Source organism: Asterias rubens, chromosome 10 (genome assembly GCF_902459465.1).
Source record: "Asterias rubens chromosome 10, eAstRub1.3, whole genome shotgun sequence".
Classification (NCBI taxonomy): domain Eukaryota; kingdom Metazoa; phylum Echinodermata; class Asteroidea; order Forcipulatida; family Asteriidae; genus Asterias; species Asterias rubens.
The window spans coordinates 6,973,081-7,000,260 of NC_047071.1; the positions used below are offsets into that span (position 1 = coordinate 6,973,081).

At 38.7% G+C, this 27,180-nt stretch overlaps 1 protein-coding gene across 1 annotated transcript in view; it reads right to left on the reverse strand.

The window, feature by feature from the left end:
- Positions 1 to 27,180, reverse strand: part of LOC117295717 (tetraspanin-36-like) — a 50,569-nt gene that overhangs the window by 11,079 nt on the left and 12,310 nt on the right. Inside the window, exons 2-4 of the mRNA XM_033778433.1 lie at positions 23,362 to 23,556; positions 21,895 to 21,969; positions 2,528 to 2,623 (exon numbers count right to left, since the gene is read on the reverse strand). Of these exons, the coding sequence (XP_033634324.1) occupies positions 2,528 to 2,623; positions 21,895 to 21,969; positions 23,362 to 23,556 (366 nt within the window). The remainder of the gene's footprint in view (positions 1 to 2,527; positions 2,624 to 21,894; positions 21,970 to 23,361; positions 23,557 to 27,180) is intronic.

Below are 27,180 nucleotides of genomic sequence, written 5' to 3' on the forward strand. Positions count from 1 at the left end.
TTAATGTCTGATATTATTCAAAGTAGAGTGGCGCAAGGGTCCACTCTGCGACACCCGTCATGACTCCCTATCTTTGATGAAACTGAAAGCCAAGGGGCCGCATAACTCCAGAGGTGGAGACTAGGCACACCGTCATCTTTGTTATGTTATATTGTGATGCATGAGAAAATATAAGAAAATACTCACCTCAGGGGACATCCTACAAACATATTTACAATGCGCAAGCACAGGCAACTCAACTAAACCAAAGCAAAGCACCCCTCCTAGTACTGCACATCCAATATGTACACATGAAAAAGCCCTTCTTTTTACCAGATCCTTTACTGTGCGTGTGTTTTGGGAGGGGAGGTATCGGAGACAAGAATTACTGTCCCATCAGCAACCTGTCATTCCTGTCCATGTTGCTCAAGAGGGTTGCCTCTAAGCAGTTGACTGCAGACTACATGAGTAAACGTCATCTCCATCAGCATAAGGTTCTGTCACATCTTCTCTGTTGACATTAGTCAGCAAGCTGAAACGCGCTGCAAATTTGGCCAGATTTGTTTGCCTAGCTTTGGTAGTTTTAGTCTTTCTGAAGTCCGATCGGCCTGAAGCCTGTTATCATTATTGGGAAGAGGGCGCTGTTCAAGATGGTGGTGGTGTTTTTCTGAGCTGCCGTTTTTGCTGGTTGAAAATTGCTGAAAGAAAAGAAACTACTACAGTTTGTTGGGAGTAATTAAGGCATTGCTTGTATTTGACCCCATACCTATCATTCATTTTGAAGAGAACTACTAGACAGAAGTCTGTATCTGAAAATGACAGTGTAACAAATTTTCATGTGACTTGCGGAAAATCCAAAGATGGCGGCGTCCAGCTCACAGCTGTAAACAACACTGCGGCAGGCGCAACATTTAAAGGTGCATCCAGTGCACAAACCACTGAATGCATGGTGTGTTCTAAAGAAGAATCTGACTGTGACAGGGCAATAAGTTGTCAGAAAATGGATACATCAGGCATGTTGAAATGGATACATCAGGCATGTGCTAAATATAAGCAACCAAGAATACAAAGTACTTGAGAAAGCAGGTCAGAACCTAATGTGGTTTTGTAACATGTGTACTGGAGAAGTTGCAAAGATGCTACAGGGACAAGGTACAAAACCAGATGGGATAGAAAGAACAAACCAAGCCTACGACAACAAACTCGCGGAGGTGACTCGCAAACTAGATAAAGTTTCTGAAACCATGCTGAAAATGATAGAAATACTAGCCAAGAAGGAGGAAAACTTAGACATTGTTATCGAAGAAAAAGTTGGTAATTACATGGATGAGAGGAGGGAAAAAGAGGAGATGAGTTCAATCTTATTTTTCACAACATCGCAGAAGCAGAGAGTGAAAATGTTGAAGACAAGAAAATGCATGACATCCATGAGGTAAGAGAAGTACTTAACTACCTACAGGTTGAAAAAAACGTGCAAGTAGATCAACCGGTGAGATTAGGCCGAAAAGACGCCGAGTCAAGTAAACCAAGTCTTTTGAGAGTAACTATAGACAGTACATCAGAAAAACAGAATACACTAACAAAAGCGAAGCAGCTTAAGGGGCATGAGATGTTTGGAAGAATATGCATCACTCCAGACCTGACACCAAAAGAAAGAGATGTGAACAGGAAGCTGTGAGAGGAGCTAAGAAAGAACCAGGCATTCTATGGGAGAAGAGAGCCTTATAATTAGAGGTGGAAAGGTGGTCAAAGGCAGAAGGAGACCAAACTCCAATTTTTGAGCCCACGACAGAGAATGCACCCCGTCAGGAGAAACAGGAACCAAGTAAAGGTTTCACAGATGCACATGTAAATAGAAGCACACACACCTACAAAGCTGCACCCTAGGGTAGTTAACCTTTTCCTTAGTATTTGAATTGTATTTTTGCATAATGTTTTTAGTTTATGTATATTTGGTTTGCGGTAACACCATGTGTGTATCTACTTACCAGGTAGAGTTGTTCTTAGGGAACTGTCTTGCTTTATTCTACTGCTGCGGAGCAGATAATCGGAGGTTCGGGAGACTTCTCAGTTCTGAAAAGAACTGTCCTGCTTTTTAACTATTACCAGGGCGGATGATATAGAAAATAGACTGGACTACTACTTTAGCTTATAGGATCGTAATTAACTGTACTGCCGCGGAGTCAGTTCTGAATTGGTCTCAACGCTTCGACTAGCTTGCTCTAGTCATCGTCAGGAGACTTAATTTTTGTAAACAATAATGAATGAATAATAACAATAATGATCATTGGGGAATAAAACGGGAATGAAAGACAGTATTTTGACAGGGATGCAGGACGCCGCTTAATTTATTTTTGATGGCTTCCCTAAGTTGAGTGAAGTAAACCATTAACTAATATAACATGTAACAGCATCATAAACATATTCTGGCACCTGTAATTATAACATTTACATAATATTGTATGATTTACTCTCGTGGAAGTGTTTAAGCTACATTTATTGTTTAAAAGTGGTACATGGTGGCTCTGTACTGGAATCATATGCTTACCGTTTGTTGTAAAGTATCTACAGCTTTAGCTATGGACGCATTAGCATCATAGTCATTGATTGCAGTTTTCAACTTGTCTTCCAGATCCGTTTTCACCTGTAACAAACCAGTAATATTTATTTAAGTCATGATAGACTATGTGCATGCAGTGTAGTGGTTGTGTAGTCTTGATTGGAGACCCTGTTTTTGTATTAGTCACTAGTAGAGGGCGCTACATGAACTGCTTTAGAGCCTGACTGGAAAAGGACTGGGGCAAGTCTTTACACGATTTTGGATTTGCTGCTAAAAAAACCAAGTAGATCGAAACGAGGGTAATTTGCATTATTTATAAATGAGGCGTTCAGTGTCCAAATGTTTTTGTTGTATCTAGACGTAGGCCCAGGGCACGTAAAATTGGGGAAGGGGGGCTAGGGGTGCTTTAGCCCCACCCCCCCCAAAAAAAAGCAATGCAAAGGAAAACAAGAAGAAGACTAGACATTAAGTGTTTGTGAACAAACACGAAGCTGTTCCGTGATGTTTTGCTTGGATTATGTGCTTCATTGCCCAAGGAATCTATAACTGAAAAAAGGTTTCAAAAAAGTTGTGTAGCTCTTGATATTAGGTCACACTTCTCAGTTGACCGGCAAGTAAAGGTCAAAATGGGCCCACAGCTACCAAAGACTAATCTGCAATGCCAAGGAGTCTATAACTGAAAAAGTTAAAACAATCGGTTGTTATAGGTCTTGATATATAGTCCCACTTCCGGTTGACCAAGAAGTAGAGGTCAACATGGGGTCACAATTTTCCAAAGTTAATATTTATTGCCTAAGAGTCTTTAACTGAAGTTTCAACATTGGCTGTGTACTTTTTGAGATATGGTCCCACTTCCGGTTGACCCGGTAGTAAAGGTCATCATGGGGTCAAAGTTGTTTCAAACTAATCTTAAATGCCCAAGGAGTCTATAACTGAAAAAACATGAAAATCTGTTGTGTAGTTCTTGAGATATGGTCTCACTTCCGGTTGACCCGGAAGTAGAGGTCAAAATTGGGTCACGGTTTTTTCCCCAAAAATTGTTATGCCTAAGGAGTCTCTAACTGAAGAAATTGTTTAAATCGGTTGTGTAACTCTTGAGATATGGTCCCACTTCCGGTTGTCGGGGTCACGATTACCCAAGACAAATCTGTCATGCCTAAGAAATAGTGCTGCAAAAAAAAAATCATTAAAGCTTCTAATTACCATAAATTGACACGTGATGACGTCACAGTATCAAAATTGTGTTTTTCATACTAATAAATTTCATAAGGTACACGATGGTATGTAACTTATCCCAATCCAGTGCCTTTTCAAAAACCCTATTAGAACGTACGTTCGTTTTAACGAAATCCCTAAACGTACGTAGGAACCGTAGGCCTATTGGTTGTGTACAAATCCAATGGAGTGTGTACAGAGTAATAGGTCCTGAACGCGGTTAGAAAATAAATAAAAAAGATGCCAACTTCAATACAGCGTCGTAGACTCCCCACAAATAAGTCCTCAACCCAAGAGTCCTCACTGTGTTGCCAGAACTATAGAAAAGGTGAAACAATGTCATGAAAGCGACTGCATCAAGTATAGTGACTACATCCAGAAGTACTACGTTGTACCCATTACGCCAAGATTTTAATTTATTCGTTAATCATAGACCTATCATGATATCTTTAAATGGACTGAAACATATTATGTTATTAGGATCAATGTATTTTTAAACACAGAATATCAAATTCAGGAAACGAACAGATAAATTATTTTGAAGTTATTGTGTTTTTGACCATTTTAATGTTGACATTTGAAGAGCCATTGTGTTTGTGCACAGACACAAAACATGCAATACATGATGTCATGGTGACGTCGTCCGAAATTGTATGCCGGAAATCACCTTAGCAGGACCAGACTAGTGTATAGCTGAAAAAAGTTTCAGGATCGGCGGTGTATTTTTGAGATATGGTGTTAACTAGGTTTGCTAATTAAACTATACCACACGGCACACAACAGTACTTGATATACCGCGGGGTCGAAGCATGGCTTTTCGAGGTATCAACGAGGTTACAAAACAATGTAACCTCGTGGAGTAAACTCGTTGATACATCGAAAGCCGTGCTTCGACCCCGCGGAATCATGTACTGATATGTGCCGTGTGGTAGTATCTATGCATTTCGTGAAGTCAGAGCGGGCCGGTGCTTGCGTAAAGAGCCGGCCTTGGACAAGGCTAATTTCAAGGCAGTTTTCACAAAGCCGTGATTGCGCAATCATGGCACAATTTGCCAACTAGCCATTTTGTGTCATAATTTCCACTTAAAACCAATAGTTGTGAAAGTAAAAGCTGGACAAGTTTTGAGATGTGCCACCTTTCATCATATCAAAAGTTGAAAAAAATTAGACAGTGCAATCTCCATATATAAGATTTTATGTTTTTTTCCATTGAGGTGTGTACAAATCGTGCCTGTAGGTGTCCAGGCTCTTTGGTTCTTTTAATGTCAAAGGTCACACCGTCTATAAACCCACTTTAGAACATGGCCCAGCTTGATGCTTTCAACCAACTCTGTGCATACAATCACCATTCTCAGCTTCCTGTGCAAGCGCTGAAAGTGAAATATCTGCGCAGGCTTCGAAGCATGATTCCCAGGCGAAATGAAGTTCATGACTTTATGAACTTTCAAGAACGTTCATGATCAGTTCATGAACATTCATCAACAGTTCATAAAATGTTCATCAGAGCAGTTCATGAACCAAGTTCATGAAGGGTTCATCATTCAATTAATGAACATTTGGTGGACTTTTATGAACTTCATGATCAGTCCATGATTATTTATCAACAGTTCATAAAATGTTCATCACAGTAATTTTTGAACCAAGTTCATGAACTGTTTTAGCGAAAAGGAGGTTGCTCCATGTTTCTACCTCGTACGTTGCTTATGAGTCAACTCGGTCCCAAGTCAACTCGGTCCCAAGTCAACTCGGTCCGTATGGTTGACGGGAAATAATTGAATTGGAAAAAAAAACTACTGTCCTTTGACTTTGTACATAAAATGGGATAAGTGTGCAACCAATGTTCGGGGTATAATATTCGATGCCTTCAATAGCGACCCATTTGTTTCTATATTCAACATTCACTTTTGAAAATTACCGATTGTGTTGGCCAATAAATCTTCAAAATGTCTCTTTGCTTTCAACCAGTCTGTATGGCTCTTAACAATTCATTAATTGACACACATTAACAATTGAATCCTCTTTGATTTCTTTTCAAGTAACTTACATTTAAAAATTAAATAAAAACCAAAATCTACTAGCTAAAAAACGAAAACTAATAAGGAAAATAGTGTTTGGTCGAAAATAAATAACAAATATAATATTGTTCAATTATAACTTGGGTTGCGGTCCCTCCCCGCCCTCCCTCCCGCCCGTGCAAGCTTCCCTGTCTTGGGACCGAGTTGTCTTGGGACCGAGTTGACTTGGGACCGAGTTGACTTGGGACCGAGATGACTTGGGACCGAGTTGACTGGGACCAAGTTGGCTTGGGACCGAGTTGACCGGTACCCTGCGTAATACATCGAAGAACCATATATTATGTACATGTACGTAGAACCGTAGAACTTCCTCCATAGTGCGTGCTGCGCGAGTACAAAATCAGGATCGTTTTATTTTCCAGGAAAGAAGCTTCTAATGAGCCAAAAATTTGAAAAAATAAGAGCATGTTGTACCGATTGTTTTAATGTAGGTACATATATCTTATTGTAAAAAAAATGTAAAATGTATGCGTTATTATGTTGATTTCGTCGAGATTCCCGGAGGATACGAACTCTGATCACTTGGGTAATAGCACCCGCGTTTAACCGTGGCCCCATCGGATCATCAACACAGAGGCTGTGATTTTATTCCTTGCATAATAATTTCAAGATAATGTGACACAAAAAATTACTTCATTTTGCACATCTTCAATACCAAGAGAATCAAAATATGAAAAAAAAAAATGAAAAATCAGACGTTTATTTTGGGAGATATGCTGTTAACAATATTGCCTAATTAAATGTTCATATCATTAATAACTCAGCTAATTGATTAAGAGATTAAAAAACGTACGTAGAAAAACTAAGTTACGTACTAAGCTTCGATTTAACAAAGAACTCAAGTCTGTCATTTCTACCGATTCTAAGATTACGTCGCCACAAAATAACGTGCGTTAAACCTATGGCGTTTAGGGAGAAACACAAAAAAAACGTTTCTAAAACGTTTAAAAAATCTCGACGAAAACAATACCTGTTCCGACGGTAGGTCGGAACAGCTAATAAAAATCTTGACAAAAACAATACGTGTTCCGACGGTAGGTCGGAACAGCTAAAAATACATGCTGGAAATTACTGAGTTAGAAATTAAAATGAATAGATTTGCACGGTCTTGTCACATACAATTATTACAGTATTGGCCTAGACGGGTAGACTACACGTATTATTTAAATGTTATTAGTAGGCCAGCCAAAGTGTGAAATTACACTTTGGACGGCATAGTTTGTTAATGGCTAGATGTATGGATCATGGGCTCGGGAAGACGATTAGGGTGGATACCCAGCTTGATTTTGAATTTTAAGGTCATTTTGGGGTCAAAAGGTCAAAAAAGGTCAAAAATCAATATTTTCAAAATTTGTGTCAACTTTAATCTCATTTGATAGATCTATCCATAAAATGTATTTTTAACTTTATGTTGATACTACAAACCTATGTAATTAACGTATAAACTTTGACCTTGTACACAAATGTAGCAAAACGAAGTGTAAAAGTGTAATTAACTTAGAGGGTACATTTTGAGTACACCAATTGTTTTTGCACTCCCCATCCTCAGTGGTGCATATGTTGGTTTCAAACAACTTTTTTTGAAAGGCAAATATACCCAGGCAGTTTTTGAGAAAAAAAAAAATTCAAATACCACCTTCATGTGGGGTCTTAACGACTCATTTTCAAATAAGGCAACAATTTTGCATTTTTGAAATTTTCACAAAATTTGACTCCAAGTGATAGATCTATCCATAAAATGTATTTTTAAGTTAATGTTGATATGACAAACGTATGTAATTAACGGAATAACTTTGACCTTGTACACAAACACAATCTTGAAAAGTGTACATTGTATGAGGGGCCGTTTATGACTAAATGAGCAAACCCATATATATAAGAGCAAAACCATATATATAAGAGCAAAACCATATATAGGAGCAAAACCATATATATAGGAGCAAAACCATATATATAAGAGTAAAACCGTTATTTTTTCCACAAGTTTATATTAACGTTTTCCCTTTCAGGTTTGTACATAACTTTTCCTTTTCAGATTTTGTACTTACTTTGATTTTTCAACAAGTTTGTGTTAACCCATTTTTTTCTTTTCAGGTTTGTACATAATTTATTTTTTGCAGGTTTAACCCGTTCTTTTACAGGGTCTTGTTAACCCCATTTATTCGCAGGTTTATTTTACTTTTATCTTTCACGTCTGTTAATTAATAATCAATTTTGTACAGGATTTATAACCCGTTCTCTCCACAGGAATGATTTAAGATATTTCCCCTTGACTGTATTCCCCCATCTATTATGGCACTTGCTCCCGACACCAAGTGCATTTTCCGCAAGCTTCGTAAGCTTAAGGAGAAAAACACCCGTTAGATGTCACATCTTGATAACTACCGTTTTTATCGTTTGTCCCGTATCATTCCCAAAGGCCTACAGATCAAGTGTACCCCTTCCTTTGGGGACCTTGACCCATCCTTTTTGAAGAAATGGAACAAGACACTCACTAATACGTCTTTCCGTTTGATCAAGTTGCTGGAAAATCAATGCCAACAATTCATTGATAATCAGTTACTTGAGATAACAAACACTGAGTCTCAACTCCAGGAGTCATGCTCTATTGAAGAGTTTGAACAGTTACAAGATACCATACTATGTAACGTCAAACACTTAAGGTCCACCCTAATGGACAAACAGAACAAGAAACGTATGAATGTCCTGGCTAACCATAAGAAACACACCCATAGACGTTTCCACAGTAAGAGAGCCACCATTGCTCCTCCTACTGTTAGGTTGCCAGAGACCAATACTGTAGTTAACCTGTCTGACATGGTCCTTACTGACCCACAGGTTAAACTCCTCTCAAGGGGTCTTAAGTTTTGCCCCACACCCAGAGAGCCTAACCAACTTCTTTTCCAACAGGACATGGCCCAATTCAATCGTAGGTTACGCCTACGTGAATACTTTCATGTAGAGCCCTCCATGGATGACGAGTCATCTGTGGAGACCCAACCTATTCCCCGCAACCGCTTCAGGGAAAAGAGTACTTGGGTACCTCCTAAGAACCGAGATGTGTCTCTAGAGACATACATCAATTCGGTTAACTCCGAGGTTCTTAAGGCCCCCAGTACCCCTACTCCCAACAACCTCCCCCAAGTTGAGCGTCACGCCCTTACACAACTCCGCCAATCACCAGACATAGTGATTAAACGGGCTGACAAGGGGTCCGCAGTTGTAGTCATGAACACACATGACTACATTGCTGAGGGCCTTAGACAGCTCAGTAACACTGATCATTACATTGAATGTGCTTCTGATCCCACTGAATCTTTCTCCCAAGATATCAGCGACACCCTGGTTAAGATTTATAATGCCAATGATATTGAGAAAGATACATTTAACTATCTCCTCCCACATGACCCCCGTACAGCAAGGTTCTACCTTCTACCTAAGATACACAAGCCCAATAACCCGGGGAGACCTATTGTATCTGGGAATGGTAGCCCCACAGAGCGCATTTCTGAGTTTGTCGATAGCTTCCTCAAACCCTTAGTCTGCCGTATTCCTTCCTTCATCAAGGATACCAAAGACTTTCTCCACAAACTAGATGAGGTCAAGCACCAAATACCTGACTCTGCTATTTTGGTTACTTTTGATGTTTCATCACTGTATACTAACATACCCCATCATGAAGGCATGAGTGCATGTGTCTCTGCCCTCAATGCTAGTAATCAGTCCCGCCCCTCAGAGAGTCAAATTAAGGAACTCATGAGCCACATTCTAATGAAGAATAATTTCACATTTTCTGACAGGCATTTTCTACAGGTACAGGGTACTGCCATGGGTACCAAAATGGCACCCTCATATGCTAACCTATTCATGTCTCAGTTGGAGGACAGACTCCTGTCCTCCGCCCCCAACCGACCACTAGTTTGGTGGAGATTTATTGATGATATTTTCTCCATCTGGTGTGGTGACCAAGACAGCTTGGATGAGTTTATTGACCATATCAACTCATTTCACCCCACCATAAAGTTCACTACCGAACAATCTCTCACCAGTGTGAACTTTCTAGATGTGACAATAACCAAGTCTCCTAATGGCCTTGTCACAGATGTTTACAGTAAACCCACCGACACCCACCAGTACCTTCTCTCCAATAGCTGTCACCCTAGTCACTGTAAGAAGGCAATTGCTTACAGTCAGGCCTTACGTATCAGGCGTATCTGTTCCACAGATACCCTGTACAAGAGGCGCTCATCAGAGCTAAGGAAACACCTTGTATCTAGGGGACACAGCGAACGTAGGGTCCAACTTGCTATCAACAGGGCTCTCAACGTACCTCGTCATACTCTGTTGACTAACACGGGAGCTAAAAAAGCTCCTACCAATAGAGTTGCTTTGGTCACCACTTTCCACCCCAAACTACCCAAACTTCCCTCAATTCTCAATAATAACATGCCTATACTTCACTCCTCCAGCAGGTTACACTCAGCAATCACTGAGGTTCCCATGGTTGCATTCCGCCGCCCTAAGAACCTTGGTGACATACTAGTCAGGGCCAAACTTCCCCCAGGTACAGTCCAAACACAACCCCCGACAGATATACTGGGCTGTCACAAATGTACCCGTTCCAAATGCAAAACGTGTCTGCACATTAAGCCCTCACTTAAGGTGAAGAGTCATACCACTGGCTCTTCATACAACATCAAGACCGACTCTGAATGTAGCACGTCTAATGTAGTCTATGTCATATCATGTAAGAGATGTGGGCTACAATATGTGGGAGAGACTAAGACCAAACTTAGTCTTCGCTTTGCGAATCATGTCTCTTCCATAAAGACTAAGAAACCGTACCCAGTCTCTATCCACTTCAACAGCCCCAATCATAGTGTCATTGATGTTGAACTTCTGGTGATTGAAGCTTGCAATGGTGATGACACACACCGCAAGAATAGAGAATCACACTGGATTCACCAACTCAAGACAGTCAAACCCTTTGGACTTAACATAAACACTGGTGATAAATAACTTCTCATTACCCTCCACTTCACTTCTGCCTAAGAACTTATATGTTGTATATATTCTGTACATAAAGTATAAATTAACCTAGTTTAAAGTTGTTTTTATAAATTCATCACTGTAACTATCTGATGTAAGTAACCCCCCCCCCCCTTTTTCCACAGGTCCCTCATACCTATTTTTAAAAATCATCATACCTTTGATCTTGCTATTCTTATTAATTGACCATTGTTAGTTGCATCATGATGCAACTTGCTCTCTAATCCTACCCTTTCATGTCTCCCTGCATTGTTGTCGAACAATACTTTTACCACTTTTATGGTCCAGTAACCCTTCCTTTCATTCTAAACATCCTTTGTCCTCGCCACTCCACTCCTGTTGGTTCATAGCCACCAATATTGTTTCTGAAATAGGAACTTTGATTGGCTGTTATTTTCCCGCTTCTTTCTGGATCCTTTCCTTAATCCCTTTCCCCCTCTCTTTTTCTATAAATGGATATGTATTTGTTTGTACTTGTTTTATGCCTCTGAAGAAGGTCCGGATTGGATCGAAAGCTAAGGCCATCTACCCTATTCATTATAAGAGTAAAACCATATATATAAGAGCAAACCCATAAATATAGTAGCAAAACCATATATATAGGAGCAAACCCATATATATAGGAGCAAAACCATATATAATAGGAGCAAAACCATATATATATAGGAGCAAAACCATGTATATGAGAGCAAACCCATATAAATATAAGAGCAAAACCATATATAGGAGAAAAACCATATATATAGGAGCAAAACCATGTATATAAGAGCAAACCAATATATTTAAGAGCAAAGATAAATATATCATGATCAAAAAAAATATATAAAAGACCACCGAAAATATATATAAAGGACCAAAACCTCAAGTATAAAAGACAAACACAAATATATTTAACAGCGCCCTCTATATTGGACGTAGACATGTGCACCCATATATAAGACATAAAAGTCTCATACAAAGGACGTCGACAGCCGTCAAAGGTTAAAATCGGGAACGAAAATCATCGAGCTGTAATGAAATTCACCCTTGGTCTTGCACTTGGTAATCATTGCGCGTTTCGCTGGGAAAGGGAGAGAGTGACCGATGCGTCGTGACGGCGTGACTGACCGACGCTAGCACTCGGGCTAGCTGGAAATGGGCTGCCGATCCGATCTGATCGGTATGCAAACATTATATTAAAACTTGATGGACATTGAAATGTTACACTACACACCGATCTTCGATGACTTCAACTGGCCCCATTTGTTTTGAGTTTTTCCTGTTTTCACGGCAAACAAGAAAGTATGGTTTCCCGGTGAACCCATACATGGAAGGAAAAAACGGAAGTGATTACAAGTGTCCTTTGAGACTCTGTGTATGACTCTATAGCCAGCAGTTGTCTTCGTTTTATTCAAAATATTTTTAATGAAATAAAAAAATTACCATGGTAATTTGCAAAAAATAACAAAAATAACAAATTTAATAAAAAATGTGAATAATCATTGGCTTTCAAATCTGATTTTTATTTAGTTTTTTTTCCCTTTTTAAAATTTTGTTATGATAAAGCGTATAAATAAACAGTGATAATTGAATCAACAAGCTGATGTTTAAATTTTAATATTAATAATAATATTGATATGAGGGTTAAAAAATAAAAATCTCCAAAAATATTAGAAAATGATATAAGGCACATGGCTTCTTTAAGCCTCTGTATTTTTTTTTTCTTCAGAATGCACAGCAAAATATTCAGTCACATGATTTGATCATCATGAATTGTAAATTGAAATAGTGTTTGATTAAATACTTTTTGGGTGGGCAAATATTTTTATTTGGCCTCAACATTATGACATATTTTTGTACCTTGTAGAAATGCCTAAAATACCAAACTTTTTGCATTTACAAAGGCAAATAACCAGTGGAGCCTTACATGTTTCTAAGTTTTGGTCAAGGGAGAGGAGACTCTTTGCTTGGCAAATAAAACCACATTTTTTTTATCTAGGGACTGTTTACATCGCGCACAGAGAGGAAAAAATTTGCCACGATTTTAGGGACACCTTGAAAACAGGACCTCCTACGATACAAAAGTTACAAAGCAAGAAAAACAGTGAGGGCACGAAATTACAAAACAACCCTATATAATGTAAGGGCCAGGATCAACAGGTATTTTATTGAATATTCAGAAGCTAGTATGCCGTGCAAAATAAATCAAAAATCTCATTCAATTACATTAAACAAGTTAATTACAACTAAAGTCACGCCGTCGCGACGTGTCGGTCACTCTCTCCCTTTCCCAGCGAAACGTGCGCTACCAAGTGCCAGACCAAGGCTGAATTTACGGCTCGGTGATTTTCGTTCCCGATTTTAACCTTTGACGGCTGTTGACGTCCTTTGTATGAGACTTTTATGTCTTATATATATATGGGTGCACATGTCTTATATATATGAAACTACGTCCAATATAGAGGGCGCTGTTAAATATATTTGTGTTTGTCTTTTATATTTGAGTTTTCGATCCTTTATATTTATTTTTGCATCTATTACATATTTGACGTTGATCTTTATATATATTTTCGGTGGTCTTTTATATAAATTGTTTGCTCTTATATATATATGCGTTTGCTCTTATATATATGGGTTTGCTCCTATATATATGGTTTTGCTCCTATGGTTTTGCTCTTATATATATGGTTTTGCTCTTATATATGTGGTTTTGCTCTTATACATATGGTTTTGCTTTCATATATATGGTTTTGCTCCTATATATATGGTTTTGCTCCTTTATATATGGTTTTGCTCTTTTATATATGGTTTGGCTCATTTAGTCATAAACGGCCCCTCATAACATTTTTATTTTTTCCCCAAATTTTACCCCAGTCGGCAGATCTATCCATAAAACGTATTTTTATCATCATAATGACATTCCAAGTCTGTGAAATTAAGAGTTAATATTTTGTTTTGTAAACAAATTTGTAGGAAAATTAAATCTAAAGGTGCGATTTTCTCCTAAAGTGCATATCCTGAGCATACCAAATGTTTGTTTGCACACCCTATAGATCCCAGCACTGCATAATAACAGTTATTAAAAAACTGCCTATACCAAGGCAGTTTTTAGTTTTAAAAAAAATCATATTACACCTTCCGCATTGGTAAATTGAAACAAGAAATGCGTATGCTGATTCATGCAATTAGTTTGATATAGTAGTTGTATAGTTTGACGTGCTCAAAAACTGCATGTCTGATATCAAAGTTATTTTTGCTCCCAATCTTCCCAAGTACATGTACGCAGTTAAATACATGTACTCAACTTTTATTAGTGAATTAACAAAGTTGAACATTCTTTTTTGCAGTAAAATGATTTTTTTATCCTAGTTAGGCCTATACATTGTATTGTAGCTACGATGGGGGTATATGGGGTATTGTGCAGTGATACATTGTATACTTTCTTATCTGGAGTGCCATTATTCAAAGCTAACTCCAGAGCTACATATAACCAGGCACACCAAAACCAATACAGCCTGACATACTTTTATGCCAAGTTTCTTTGATGAAAGAATGCTCACAACTCTTCAGGCACTAGCAGACCGCAATGACACTCTCATCACTTTGATCAATCAGTTTGTGGACATAACACAGGTCAGAAACATACCACCACCACAGTTGCCCGACCACTATACACATGAGGAAGAAATGAACTTTAACGGGCAAGTCCAAAGTTTGAGATTTAAAAAATTTTCAAGGGAGGACTACGTCTGCTTCAACTTTCTGAAGGATTGTTGACAGAGGCAGGTGTTAATGAAGCCAATAATTTATGACTGAGCCCATGCTTCAAGGCAAAGCCTACTTCCTGCGAGGCTCTGTGGCACATAAACGGTCAGTGCTTGAATCTTGGTTGGTTAAAATTGTTTAAACAAGAATATGTGGAAGTTGATAACCTTGCCCAAAGTGTGGTTAAGCAGTTCAATTAGAGGGGCGGCAATCACACAGCAGAATTCTCAAAAGCACAGTAGGCCAGCTGTCAGATTTTCTAAGGAGTGAAAATGGTCATGAGCTCAGAAACAAATTCAACAAGCACTCTAGAAATCCAAACTCCCAACAGTGGTCTCATTACATTGAGATGGTGGAGATTGAGATCCACAATACTCGGAAAGACAGATACTTGATCACCAATCTGGGAGCTTTTTCCGCAATGCTGCCGTCCCAATCATCTACATGTACATGTATGACCACAGTAACTTTGATCATTAGGGATGTGTTCATCTGGCAGATATGAAACTCCTCAAGAAGACAGAGATGTTGATGATGTTTACAAGCTTTCGTAACAAACAGTAAGATTTGATGTGTTCCGACTAAACCCAACCTTGGTGAAGAAGATGACACAGACTCTGATATTGTTAGAGAGATACCACTGGTTTAGACGTTTAGACGTTAATTACATAGGTTTGTAGTATCAACATAAAGTTAAAAATACATATTATGGATAGATCTATCGAATGTGATTAAATTTGACACAAATTTTGAAAATATTGATTTTTGACCTTTTTTGACCTTTTGACCCCAAAATGACCTTAAAATTCAAAATCAAGCTGGGCATCCAACCTAATCGTCTTCTCTAGCCCATGAACCATGCATCTAGCATGGATGCCAGCCATTACCAAACTATGCCGTGTTTTTTTTTTCTAGAGCACTTTTTAAAGTTTGGCTGGTCTACTATGTCACTGTGTCTTAGCCAGGAATTTGGAAAGTGGGAGTGCAAACTGAAAAAGTGGGAGTGCAACCTAAAATCACTACAAAAAAATTGAAACATTGTGTACTTAGCACACAACATGAGCGCGCAGCGCGAAGTCTGTCTCGCCGGGGTAAGGGCCCTGGAAGCTCTGGCTTCATACTGTAGGTGCTCTCTGGTGGTTTCTGATGCATTTCTGGTACCTATTTCTCTGGTACAAGTAAACTATTTTGATTCAATTTTTAGTTTTCACTTGAAAATGAGAGGCTTTAAAACACAGATTGTAAAGATGAAAGACGTCCACTATTTTTGCCCCTTGTTTGCAATAATGATCTAACATTGTAACAAAGAAGACACAAACAAAAAATAACACATGAATCATTTCAAACAGGTTACAACCAAGTCAACTTGATTTGTGTTTTTCAATAAAGACTTGCACAGTTCAATTTACAACAAGTCAATCCTTCGTTTTTGTGTCACTTTATAGTCACATGCCAGTTTGACCATGGAGGTATTTCTACCTCCATGGTTTGACAAGGTTTGTATTTGAACTTAAAACAAATTCACAATATTAAACTCTATACAATGTTTTCTGGTGCATTCTAAGGCCATTTCAGAGCAGTTACTTGTACTATAGAGCTTGGACCTATTTAGTCTGAAATATTGCAGTACAAGTTTGCTGTCCACAAAATATTTTTGGGGTATGTGATACTCTTTATACATATTTTCTTTTAAACAAAAAAATGAAGCGGTGATTTTTAAATATTCTTTATTGAAGAAATTAAGAGTTATCATTTACCAATGTTAATTTTCTATCAATTTTTGTCTTGTTTTTGTATTTATTTTAAACAAACAGATTAATTAATGTAAAATAATGATTCACACAAGTATTTGCAACCAATCAAAATGCCAAAAGTGATTTACATGTATCATAATTGTTTGCTTAATTTTATCTGACTGATCATGGTAATTAACAATCAGTTACAAAAGACAGTGGCAGTAAGTAATTCCATTGGGCAATTAAACGTGCGTGCATTGAAAAATAAATTTGGGGAGGTTTTAGTGAGGAGAAAACAGCAAAACCAACTTGAGAAATATCATGAACCAGTTGTTGAACCTATGCAGATGGTACGAACGACGATCGTCACAACTATTGTTGCTTAGCTATGCTGTTTTAATACAGAGAATAGAGGCTCAAACATTCGAGCGGAAAAAACCATCGTTTTGACAACTGTATTTTTTTTTTAACACCCAAGAGATGCAAACAATGAAATCCAAAATAGTTTTGATGTTTCAAACAAACTCTACGACGTACGACGTGCCCTTGAATTTCTAGCAGGTAAAAACATTGTCATGTGGAACTGCGGAACCAATCTACAAAGCAACTGCAGAATGTATGCGGTATAAGGTGCATTGCACTGCACCGCGTGTCACTCAGTTGCCGATACTGACGTCATAGTAGAAAAAATCCAGAGCGCGATGGTTTATGGGATCGTGGAGATGAGATTGGTACCTAAAATAATCTGAACGAAAACGCGTGTGAATTCGCCGCTATCATACCACGCGTGCATGGAGTTCATGGTGCCTGCTGATGACGGTCAATGACGATGACTGACCATTAAAACAAAGTCTTGCTCATGCGATGTGTATTGCACGTGCGTTGTGTAATGTGTGGTTTGTGCATTGTGTTTTGTGTGGTCGCGACAACTTCGAGTGATTTGTTTTTATGGTTGCGTCGTTGAAAGTTTGATTCAATTCAAAAAGAAGAAGGAAAAATGGTAAAACCAAATTTAATTTTACTCACTGCTGTTTTTAAACTTTCCAACACAAACAATGATAATAAAGTTCAGTAATTTTCACTGAAATTATTAGACAGCACGGCTTCAACCAAGCCGTGCATCAAAATTATGTCCGTGATTTCAGCCCAACTGGCCGTGCTAACACGGCCTGCACGGCTTGCTAGCTAACACGCTGTATGTCAGACATTGCCTGGTGCTTTTGGAATTTGCGGTTTCCGCAGCGCACACTTACGCCTCTTTTTGTTTTGTATTACATGAACATAACAAACCATACCCAGCTTGAAAGAAAGACAATGCGGGTGTGTACATGATAAAGTCAGCCCCTACTTCATACCAGACAAAATGGCTACGCCAAGAAAACAGACAAAATTTGACTTCTTTCTTAAGAAGAAACGTGAGGCAACAAAGAGTAATGACAAGCCATGTTCCACCATATCTGCAGATGTTGATGCAGCAGAAGAAGAGGTGAGATTGGTTATGGTGCTATTTCATCCAGTGACACTGTATGTTGTCTCATTGTAATGTGAGCATAATGTGTTTGTGGCAATAGGGGAATTACTATGTTTTTGGATGGTTTTAAACACTCTGTTTAGTACGGGTTGCAGTCTGGATGCGATAATTACCCGAGCCGGAGGCGAGGGTAATTATCAGCATCCAGACTGCAACCAGTTTTAAACAGAGTGTTTAATACCGGCCAAGCACATTTTTATTCCCATTCATATACCTTTTCAGTAAACAAAAATCAAAACTTTTTGGTCCAAAAGTTAAACAAAATGCAAAAATTGTAATTGTTCAATGATTTCTTTCAACAAAACACCCCTCCAGCTATGAAATGGTAAGGTCCTCCGGTAAAAACTTGGCATGCGCGTTGCGCGTATCATGTGATGTGGCACAGGTGTTCCAGTCGTTGCTCTCGACCAATAGGAATGCTTTTAAGCACAGGTGCAAGCTCGCGTGTCACGCCCATGTTAAACACTTCTGGCTGTGGTTATATTATCCGTTTAAACACCCCAAAGTAATGTCCTCTCAACCAATAGAAATAGAGAAACTGTCAGGGCTATTTATGCATACAGGTTTATGGTAATAATAATAATAATAATAATAACTAGAGGTACATGTACAGTTTTTGTTTACTACAAAAACAAGGTGTTCGTGGTGAGTGAGTGAATGAATTGGTGACAACATTTACCTCATCAATCCAATGACTGGTTAAGGAGTTATGATTTGTTTACAAATTAAACACCAACTTCCGGTTTGCATCGGATAAAAGGTCAAATAGGGGTTACTTTTTATGTAGCGCGTGATAAGTTTATTAAGACCTTTTAAATGATGGATGGGTTGTAAAAATCCAATATTTGGTTTAGAAATTATGATTTTTTCAAATATAAAGTTTCAACTTCCGTTTTGAACCGGAAGGTACTGTCAAATGAGGTCACACTTGGTAGCGTTGGTGATGTCTTTTGAGTTCTTTCTTTTGACGTATAGATGATAAAAATCAAATCATGTGGTTCAGGATTTTTTTATTTTTCAAACATTATATATCAGTTTCCAACTTTAACTGGAAGTCAAGGTCAAACAGGGTCGCATATTGTATAGCACGTGATAAGTCTATTAAGACCTTTCAGATGATGCATAGATTGAAAAAATCCAATGTATGGTTCAGATGTTATGATTTTTTTCAAATATTAAACATCCGGTTTGAACCGGAAGACAATTTTGTCAGGTCACAAATTATAGCGTTAGTAATGTTTTTCAAAGCCTTATCTGACGACGTTCAGATAATAAACAACTAATTTCTGGTTCTGGGGTAATATTTTTTCAAATAATTAACTGCATCTCCTGTTTAACTGGAGGTCAAGGTTTAATAGTCAATGTTGTGTATCGTTTCTTAAGTTGTTACATACCTACCCAATGACGTATAAATATATAAAAAATCAGATGTGTGGTTGTGAAATTATTTTTCTTTGACCAATTATTTTCAACCTCTGGTTTGAACAAGAAGCCAAGTTTAAACTGATTTCATTTGTGTAGATCCTGACTAGTTCATTAAAACCTTTCAGCTGATGTATGACTTGTAAACATTTTATAATTATGTGATGGACTATCTGAAGGTGTATAATGTATCTCATAACATCAATGCATATGTATTCCTACTTGTAGTTTTGGTGCGAGACGTTGTTCATTATTACTCAACTATTGCGATTCACCGCGATTCACTCAGCGCTCGATGTTACTAAAAACGTTACAGCGCCCTCTTTCGCTGGACTAAAGAGAGCACTTTTGGGAATTCCCGTGCTTGCACTGCATAGCGTACATAGCGTGCGTTGTTGATCAAAATGGGGTCAACAGGTGCTTTGACGTCCCTTTTCGACTGATGTAAAGGTCCAAATGTTGTTATTTCTGTGCAAAAGATTGAGCGGGATTGCTGTTTTACAATCTGAAACAAAAATTACGTTGAAATGATCAGTAGTTTTAAAAACATGAATACGATAAGATTTTATGAAATTTTCAAATTTTGTTTTGCACTAGAAGTATTAAAAATATTTTACGTGTTCTGTGAAGCATTTGTCCAACTTTTAATGATCTATCCGATGATGTGTAGATTGTCAAAATCCGAATCATAGTTTTTGAGTTATGATTTTTACAAATATTAAACTTTGATCTAACGTAATTCAATTCCCGATGACGTCATAATGACGTAATTAAGTATGTGGTGTCTTGATACTGAGGTTCAACTATCTGTTGAGTTTCAACATTCCATTCAATCTCAATCTTGAGTTATTCCGTAGAAAAGCTCGAAAGTTGTTTTTTTGACGAAAAAAACCCGAAGGTGAACTTCGACCCAGGGTAACGACCCGGATGCTAAGGTCGTACGATTTTGGCATTAACTTTTTAAATGTTGCCCCAGTCTTGGTTTATCAGATGCGAAAACTTTGAACATCCTAGCTTTCATATTCGTTGAGATACAGCAAAACGAAAATGGTCCCTTTTCAACTTTAAAAACCCTGTAATTTGACACCTAATGACGTCATCATGACGTAATGAAAACTGTGCCGTCTTCGTATTGAGGTTCAATTGTCTGGTGAGTTTCAAGGTTCAGTTTGGCTTGAATCTTGAGTTATGCTGTAGATAAGAGTTGACGGTGAAGAAGAAGGAAGATGGAGAAGAAAAAAAAACAAAGCAATAACAATAGGTGTTCGTGCATCAGCACGAACACCTAATAATACACAGGTTTTTTATATAGCGCTTCTTCACGGGGTGTCTCAAAGCGCTTCCGACATTATTACCCCTGGTCACTGGGCCTTAAATCATTCCTTAAATCATCTCAGCTCCCTGGGGAGTATACAGCCTGTGCGACAATTATATGCGCTACATGGCTAAACCAATCACAAGAACCATCTCTGCCCTCACAGGTACCCATTTACCCCTGGGGATGGAGAGAAGCAATTATAGTTAAGTGTCTTGCTCAGGGACACAAGTGTCACGAACTGGATTCGAACCCACACTCTGCTGAACAGAAGCATCAGAGCGTGAGTTCGGTGCTCTAATCCACTCGGCCACGACACCCCACATAATATTTCCTTCGTCAATATTTAACCTTACAATAGAAAAGAAACATTACGATTAAGCGCAAACGAATAAATTTTGAAAGTAATTTTGCTAAATTGGGGTGATGCATACGGTGCTAGGGGGGGGGGGGCTTTCAAGAGTACAAATATTTCATTTCATTAACATTTAAGGGTAACTACAACATTAAGGTGACAGAAAATGCTGCAGGAATGTGGGGCAAATTAAGTTATGAAACAGCGCTGACTATATTTTAAGTATGAAGATACTATCTGTATGGTTTTGATCAAACGACTACTGTCCCACACATGGGTGTTGCTATATTCAATGAAATATTTGCTCCGGTTTACTGGTTGGACAGACAGACTTGTTATCTTTTATTTATTTGTTTGTTTGAAGCATTTCTGACAAAATATAAATTTTAAATTGCCTTATAATCACAATGCTCCACATCGCTCCACCAAACTGAATGTACAAACGGACATCTCACACAATCCCCTAATTGAGCTTTCGGGAAAGATCGGTGAAAGCCCCTAAAATCACACAAATATAAACCCATATTTCTCATAATATTTCCTTCATTAATAGAGACAAATATCCCCTTTTCTTGCCACAGAAAATTCTGATTACAACGTTCAAGCCTTCAAAAGATTCAGCTCATCTTGTAGAATTACATGGAAAAAATTGCGCACGTAAACACCCTAAACACAGCTACTGCTCATGTATATTTATAGCTGTTGGTGTGCTTGAATTTAGTAGGCCTAACTCCAGTGTAATATTTTAGAGCTCGTTTCTCGCTGTGTGATAGTAGCACGGCAAGAGACAAGTGATCAAAGCATGTATACACAAGGGTTCGTGAATACCCTGGTGGGCCATTCGAACTCCTTCTCTTCCTTCACCCATGCAACAACCTTAATCTCATGCAGGTATACAGGTCTCTTTATTTACCTCGTCCTTGTAGATGATGCCACATACCACTCCAGCAATCTCAATGCCAATGATGAGTACCAACAGAGTGCAGAACTAAAAAGAAAAATCAAAACTAATTAATTTAAGCTATACAGTTAAGTAAAAGTAAATGACACGGTATTAAATGTATGTACCATTAAACTGCAGACCTGAATACACTTATGTAATTTCACTAGACCTGCAGGCGATTTCACTAACCTGCAGGCGATCGAGAATTTTGGTTGACTCGCCCGACGGGTGAAGTTAAGGGAAACCCCTGCTAAGAGGTTGTTGAGGTCTGTCAAAAATTCTACTGTTAGGGACTCAAAATCTTCTACTTTTATTTATTTGAAAGGCATGGGCCGTCAAAATTGTGTATGATATCTTGCAAGGTAGGCCTGCCTCTTAGTCCGAATTTCATATACAAATGGTCCATAATAAAGAAGATCCCTTCTGCAAATTCCCTTCACTTGACATCTTGTGCCATCCACACCTGTCTCCTTGATATCCGCTTTGCCTGGTGGTACGCTAACGTATGCATCTTCTTGTCTGATGACTTCCATATTATTAAATCAGCGCCTCTTCTCATAAACTGCATTTCTGACCTTTCCAGTCCACTACCGTGACTCTTTGTGCCCAGGCACACCCTTCATCCACTATACCTCTTTTGCCTTTTGCAACCTACTTGGCAAAGACCACCTGCTATTCGCACTCTCCTCTATCACAGCCTGCTGTGCCAATTCCTCCACATTGGCTGTGCATCACAGCTGGTTTGAGGAAAAGTACAAAAGCACTTTTCCAACAAAATTCAATTATCATTTGACCTGATTGAATTTAATGATTCATATTTGCATACTAGAGCTTCATAAGTCTTGTTAGAACACATTATGAACAAAGACAGAAACCGTGAAAGTTTGACTTAAAGACAACGGACACTATTGGTAATTGTCAAAGACCAGTCTTCTCACCTAGTGTATCTCAACATATGCATAAAATAACAAACCTGTGAAAATTTGAGCTTGATTAGTCGTCGGAGTTGCGAGATAACTATGAAAGAACAAAACACCCTTGTCACACGAAGTTGTGTGCTTTCAGATGCTTGATTTCAAGACATCAAATTCTAAACTTGAGGTCTCAAAATCAAATTCGTGGAAAATTGCTTCTTTCTCAGAAACTACGTCACTTCAGAGGGAGCCGTTTCTCACAATGTTTTATACTATCAACTTTCTCCCCATAACTCGTTACCAAGTGTGGTTTTATGCTGATAATTATTTAGAGTAATTACCAACAGTGTCCACTGCCTTTAAGGGTCGACAGAAATTGCATGAAAAAACATGTGTTACTTACTGAGCAAGTAAATTGATCTGCACACTATTTGCACTACATGTCAGATAATGTGCATAATTTTTACTTTCCTAATACTGTATGTAATGCAGATGTAGTAGTAACTTCTGAGAAACAACCTACCATTCCATGAAGACATTTGCTTTCTTGAAATGCTCCACACAGCCCTGTCATTCCAATAACAAAAAGAAGGATTGTCAAGACAACCATGATGCCTGCTGGGACCAACAACACAAACTTGTCCACAACAGAACCAGTCAAAGGACCAATGAAGCGGATCAATTCGATTGCTATGAACACACATCCTGCTGCAAGAGCCTAAAACAGAAACAAAACAAGGAATAAATCAACTAATGTAATACACAATGAACACTTTGCAACGGTTATGTTATTGTTTTCCTCCTTACAGTAAAACTGTTTTCTGTGTGCGATTTAGCTATTGTTATCCATTTCTAAGGGTGTTTAAAATTTTCAAAAATCTTCACAATTTATCGTAATCCCATTTGATTGTTGGTATAAATACACTACAGGGTGTTTCAAAAAAAAGTATACATTTAGAAAAATGTATCCCAAATGGATTTTTTATAAGTTTACAAAAATCTGGCACTAAGTATCGGAGGACCAAGGTCCTAGCTTTTTAATTTTTACCAAATCAATCATCAGCTGTTCTGCATGAGTTAACACTAGTTAATTACTTTTGTCAGATTTTAATTGGCTTGCGCACAAAAGCGAAGGGGTTTTAACAGAATCAAACACTGTACGTATGTAAGGTGAGGTTTTTGCTTTGTTGCTCACAAATTTGCTAGGAAATTGGACGAACCCCTAGTCCTCCATGGGTCTACCAAGTGCCAAATGGAAATCATCATGAGGAATGCAACATTTGGTGTTTGCAGCAGATCAACCAGTTCTGGGTCGGCCAGATCGTTCCTTGTTCACATTCCGACTTGTAGCAGTACCCTGGTATTCACTAGTACTTCCTAAAAATTTTTTGTGAACGGTTGCTCTTGTTGGGCAGCAAATGTTTGGGTACTCTTGGCGGAACCCTTAAAGCTGTGCAGAGGCACTGTTAGTACTATGGTACTCTGTGGAACCCTTAAAGCTGTGCAGAGGCACTGTTAGTACGATGGTACTCTGTGGAACCCTTGAAGCTGTGCAGAGGCACTGTTAGTACGATGGTACTCTGTGGAACCCTTAAAGCTGTGCAGAGGCACTGTTAGTACGATGGTACTCTGTGGAACCCTTAAAGCTGTGCAGAGGCACTGTTAGTACTATGGTACTCTGTGGAACCCTTGAAGCTGTGCAGAGGCACTGTTAGTACGATGGTACTCTGTGGAATCCTTAAAGCTGTGCAGAGGCACTGTTAGTACGATGGTACTCTGTGGAACCCTTGAAGCTGTGCAGAGGCACTGTTAGTACGATGGTACTCTGTGGAACCCTTAAAGCTGTGCAGAGGCACTGTTAGTACGATGGTACTCTGTGGAACCCTTGAAGCTGTGCAGAGGCACTGTTAGTACGTTGGTACTCTGTGGAACCCTTAAAGCTGTGCAGAGGCACTGTTAGTACGATGGTACTCTGTGGAACCCTTGAAGCTGTGCAGAGGCACTGTTAGTACGATGGTACTCTGTGGAACCCTTAAAGCTGTGCAGAGGCACTGTTAGTACGATGGTACTCTGTGGAACCCTTAAAGCTGTGCAGAGGCACTGTTAGTACGATGGTACTCTGTGGAACCCTTGAAGCTGTGCAGAGGCACTGTTAGTACGATGGCACTCTGTGGAACCCTTAAAGCTGTGCAGAGGCACTGTTAGTACGATGGTACTCTGTGGAACCCTTAAAGCTGTGCAGAGGCACTGTTAGTACGATGGTACTCTGTGGAACCCTTAAAGCTGTGCAGAGGCACTGTTAGTACGATGGTACTCTGTGGAACCCTTAAAGCTGTGCAGAGGCACTGTTAGTACGATGGTACTCTGTGGAACCCTTAAAGCTGTGCAGAGGCACTGTTAGTACGATGGTACTCTGTGGAACCCTTGAAGCTGTGCAGAGGCACTGTTAGTTCGTTGGTACTCTGTGGAACCCTTAAAGCTGTGCAGAGGCACTGTTAGTACGATGGTACTCTGTGGAACCCTTGAAGCTGTGCAGAGGCACTGTTAGTACAATGGTACTCTGTGGAATCCTTAAAGCTGTGCAGAGGCACTGTTAGTACGTTGGTACTCTGTGGAACCTTTAAAGCTGTGCAGAGGCACTGTTAGTACGATGGTACTCTGATACCAAAAAGAATCTCTGGTGTGGTTTGTACTGTGAACGAACCATGTTGTACTCAGTTCAGTGCATTAAATGTTGAAATGTCATATGTACAGAGATATCTATCATGTTCTTACCAAAGCTTGACATTCTGTCATGTCACATCATTGAACATTTGTGAGCAGCAAAGCACATACCCCATCTTCCATACTACGGTGTTTGATTCTGTTAAAACCCCTTCACTTTTGTGCGCAAGCCAATTAAAATCTGACAAAAGTAATTAAATAGTGCTCACTCATGCGGAACAGCCGAGGATTAATTTGGTAAAAATTAAAAAGCTACGACCTTGGTCCACCGATGCTTAGTGGCAGATTTTTGTAAACTTATTAAAAAAAACATTTGGGATACATTTTTCTAATGTATACCTTTTTTTTTAAACACTTTTTTGAGTGATCTATTCCAAAAACTCATCATTTTATAAATGTTTGAGTATAGTCTACAATAGTTGCGATTTACCTTTATAGCGTAACTTGAGAAGGAATGTAAGCAAAACTTGGAATGTAAACGTAGCTTGGAACGTCATATTTTGGAAGGTAAGCGTAGCTGGATATCTTGGAACGTAAACGTAGCTGCATATGGAACGTAAGCGTAGCTTGACTCGGACTTGAAAACGTACCTTTTGATATTATAGCGTAACTTGAAGGAACGTAAGCGTAGCTGAGTAGCTGCGTAGCTTGGAACGTAACCAAATAATACCTCAACAATCTCAAAAATAACACTTCATTCACAGAATTGAAAAAATATTTTTTGACAAAATTATGCTTTGAGGGAATTTTTTTTAATCATTTTTTTTCTTCAACCTTTTATACAAAATTATTATGCACCTGTTCTTTTTTTGATCGGGGGCTACGTTTTTTGTAATCCTTTTTTTCTTCTTCATAAAACATTTTTTAAGCTACTCAAACAATAACACTGTCAATATAAAAAAATGCGGTATTCCTACGTTTTGACATCATCAGTCTTTTTTTTTATTGTTACCTGAAAACCGTGTATACAAAAAGAAATTTGGAGCCATGAAACAAAACAGAGCATAATATTGGAACGTTGCGATCGTAAGAAATAACGGATTCGACACGAACTGTACCGACTGACAAACCCACAATAGCAAACATGTACTCTGATGTCTGGCTTCCAACCCCTCCCAAGCTCACGGCGAGACCCGCGAGCTGGGAGTTCATAGCGCCCGGGATTACACCTTAAGCCCCCCACGAGACATGGCATGTGCGGTACGTGATATGCCCCGAGGCTTATGTTCCAATTGCTCCACGCCGTGGGGCCATATAACAAGCTTCCGTTACACAGACTCTTTGAATGCGAATCTTACGTTAGATTTTTCACCATTATTTACATTTTGTAGCGATAATTTGAATAGCCTACATGATCTTTTTCGTCGATTACTCATTAATAATTTTGTAAAAAAAAAATATTTTAAATTGGTTTGGTAAGTTACTTTTAGACGGCTGGAAGTAAAACTAGAGGTACATGTACAGTTTTTGTTTACTACAAAAACAAGGTGTTCGTGGTGAGTGAGTGAATGAATTGGTGACAACATTTTACCTCCTCAATCCAATGACTGGTTAAGGAGTTATGATTTTTTTACAAATTAAACACCAACTTCCGGTTTGCATCGGATAAAAGGTCAAA